At 53.6% G+C, this 3,242-nt stretch overlaps 1 protein-coding gene across 1 annotated transcript in view; it reads left to right on the top strand.

Moving 5' to 3' along the window:
- The first annotated feature begins 2,414 nt into the window (after positions 1-2,414).
- COL6A1 (collagen, type VI, alpha 1) overlaps positions 2,415-3,242 on the top strand; it is a 23,955-nt gene continuing 23,127 nt past the window's right edge. The window contains exon 1 of the mRNA XM_009873790.1: positions 2,415-2,523. Within this exon, the coding sequence (XP_009872092.1) occupies positions 2,415-2,523 (109 nt within the window). The remainder of the gene's footprint in view (positions 2,524-3,242) is intronic.

Genomic DNA, 3,242 nt, shown 5'->3' with positions numbered 1-3,242 from the left:
CTGCAAACTGCTGCCCAGCTATTTCTGCAAAATTAGCCCACGCTTTTCCAATGAAATGATCATTCAATGCCTTTGGGACGCTGCTGGCTGCTGGCTCTGGTTTAGCGCTCCAGCTCTGGGAAAAGCAGTTTTAAAATGCTGTTGAAGCCAGACATGGATCCAAGTCCACAGTCCAGCTGGACAGCAAAGAGGACATAGTGCTAGACCAGGGCCCGTGGGGCTGGTGTCAGGGTGCCGGGCAGGGCTCGGGGTCCCCGGCGGGGTGGGGGGAGCCCTGCCTTGCTGGGTCCACAGAGCAGCGTGCACAGGGTCTGGCAGGCTGCAGCTGCACGGAGCCATGTACAGTCGACAGGCAACTTGCACAAACCATACCACTGCCGTGAAGTCTTTGCTGGTGTGGCCAACTGGCCTCCAGCTTGCAAGGCGCTGACGGAGCAGGGGGTGGGATCAGCTTTTCTGCTGCTCGGGGTAATTCTCCAGGAGAGAAGGGGAGTGAGCAAGACATGAAACAAAGAGGAAAAGGTGTGCTCTGGTTCACAGCGTGCCTCTGCTGAGCTGATGGTCTCTTCCCAGCACCCCGGTTCCTAAGAGCCTCTGGCTGATTTTCAGAATCCCAGGTGAGCTCCCCAGTGGGAGGAGATGTGCTGGAGAGCCAAATCGGATCAGATCCCCTGTGAACTCTCAGGCAGCAAGGTTTGTCCCTGAACACACTTGCTGTCTTGGAAAGCATCTTCAGCAGGTTTGAGATGCCTTGAAAATTTGCCTTACAGTGTCCTCATCTCCTGGTGCCACCTGCACAGCGCTGCAAAGCCCAGCCACCTCTGTGGTGCCTGGTTACCAGCCAGGTCCACACTGGTGCTCCAGCTTTTCAGCTGGAGGAAAAGATGCTTTCTTCAGCACAACAAACCTCATATGCTTGGCTGTAGGAAGTTATTGCATGTTGGAACCACTGAAAAAAACCAACACTTTAGCTCCGCTAGTTATGAAGTACATCAGTGGAGGAACCTGTTCATACCATGGAGGTCTGCCTAACAGCACTTGTTTCAACTTGAGACAACTTCCTACAGCCAAGCCTATGGTGTTTTCTCCTGATCATTCACACAGAGGTGCTGTCAGAGTAGTTGTGCATGAGAGGCAGGGTGATGGAGATGGCAGCCAGGCCTGCATGGCCTCACAAAGCAGCACAGCAGCTCTCCTGCTGCCCTTGTACAACCACCTTGTGTGCAAACCATTAGTACGGGCTGGGTTTGTGCTCTTGGCTCTGCCCCTTGGAGCCATCCTGGACAACGCACCAACCTGCAGTTTAATGACAACTTTTGGTCCCCTCCTGTACTTCTGGGAGGAAGTTACGGTGGCAGCTGTAGCAGGCTCATCCCCCAGGCAATTCCCCTCTCTCCCTGGCTGATGTTGCCGCTGTGATGAGGGGTTTGGCAGTACTCACTTTGGGTCTGAGCTCAGCAGCACGGGGCTTATCTCCAGTGCTGGCCGTAGAGATCAGAGCCTACAACACCTTGGGTGGCCTCGCTGTGGGGATCTGGCTCTCCACTGCTGTAGATCCTCAGGCCCTCCTGCCATCCTACAGGGTGGGAAGTTGCTCATCTCCAGGCATCCCAAAGGACTTCGGCTCTTGCTTCTACCTTCTGGGCTCGACAGCTTCAATCCCATCCCCGCTCTCTGCCCTACGCATGGCCCAGGGGTGTCATTCCCAGCCTGTGGGGGTTTTCTCAGTTTCTCTCAGGTTCCTGACTGAGTTGAGTAGAAAGACCAGAAAGTCAGGAAGAAAGGTGCTTCTCCAGAAATGTGGTACCTCCGTAGTAACCCCATTCCTGAGTAGCCTTGGGACAGGTCAGGCTCTGCCCTGCGCTGAGGACTCCTCTGGTCAGCAGCACAACACAGGCCAGCTCTCACCGAGGTGGGGCTGTGATGGGAATGCCTGTTCCCCTGCACCAGCTTTCTTGGCCCAGGGGCCGAGAAGGAGCATTCTAGAAGGCGCCCTGAACCCCTCTGCCCCACAGAGGGGGAGAGCTGACCCCCAGGGGGGATGCTGATGCTGGGTGCTGACTGTGCCAGGGCTCCCTGTGTGAGGCTTAAGGAGGTCCCACGCACCGACGTCCAGGGTGCCATCGCAGGTACAGCTACATCAGAAGAAGGGTAAGGAGAAATGCCTCATTTGTTTCTGACTCACAGCTGACAGCCTCTGATCCCTCCCTCCATCCTCCGGCTGGAGAAGTCTCCTCCTCACCCTTACCCTCCTGCCTGCTCTTCCTCCCACAGAAACCAAGGCGAAAGCGGTAAAAAAATAACTTCAGCGACTCCTGCCTCCGGACCGCGGCCTCTCTTGGCTGCTGAGTTCTCCTTCCCTGCTTTTTTTTTTTTCCTTCGATCCAGCTCGATGGTAATCTGAACCAAGGAAAATGAGGCTGCGAGACTTTATATTCACTTTGCTGCTCCAGGCCGGCTTCCTGGGGGGAGGCTTGTATGCTCAGCCTCAAGACAGAACCACCCAGGTCACAAATGCAGAAGGTAAGTCCGGGCTGCTTCCCTGGGGTGTTTTTGCTCCCTGGGGTGAGAAAGAGAGGTTCTGCTGCTGTTTCTTTCCTGAGTGGACGCCTCTGCTGCCACACACAGCAGCAGCTTTTTCGGGACGTTTGGGGGAAGAGTTGTATTTGCCGAGGAGAATGATGTAGGGTTAGAGAGGATCTGCAAAACGTACACACTTGTAACTTTTTTGGGGTCTTTCTGCTTGGCTCTCTCTTGTCAGATGTTACCAGTAGCACAGGAGAGGGGAATAACAGCTGATAAGAGTTTAGTGTTCTGAAATGTTCTGATACTGGCTGTTAAGGGGCATTGTCATTTTTGCTCTCCTCTGCAACGACATTTGTGCCAGGATGTGTCAGAAAATCATCAGTGTCTCATTGCGTTGATTGTTATCATGTCTCGGCTTTATTTTTTAAGTGTTTCGCTACAGCTGCCTGTTAGTTTATATAATAACTACCATGAGTTTTGCAAAGATATCCTTTCAGGAAAAAAAAAAACATACAGGAAACCATTAAATGCCACAATGTGATTTTTTTCTGAATACATGCTTGATCTGGCTTATCCTTGATTCCAAAACAGAAACAGGCAACTTCCCCATGCGTGTTTGTGTGTTTTGTGGGGGGTTAGGACGTGAAAGCGGTGCCCTCAGCACCGGCCCTGGGAGCCTGCTGGGAGGGGAGCTGGGCTGCGGGCAGGCGGCGCAG

The sequence above is a fragment of the Apaloderma vittatum genome, unplaced genomic scaffold (assembly GCF_000703405.1).
Source record: "Apaloderma vittatum isolate BGI_N311 unplaced genomic scaffold, ASM70340v1 scaffold6567, whole genome shotgun sequence".
Classification (NCBI taxonomy): Eukaryota; Metazoa; Chordata; class Aves; order Trogoniformes; family Trogonidae; genus Apaloderma; species Apaloderma vittatum.
This window is presented reverse-complemented; position numbering and strand designations above follow the sequence as displayed.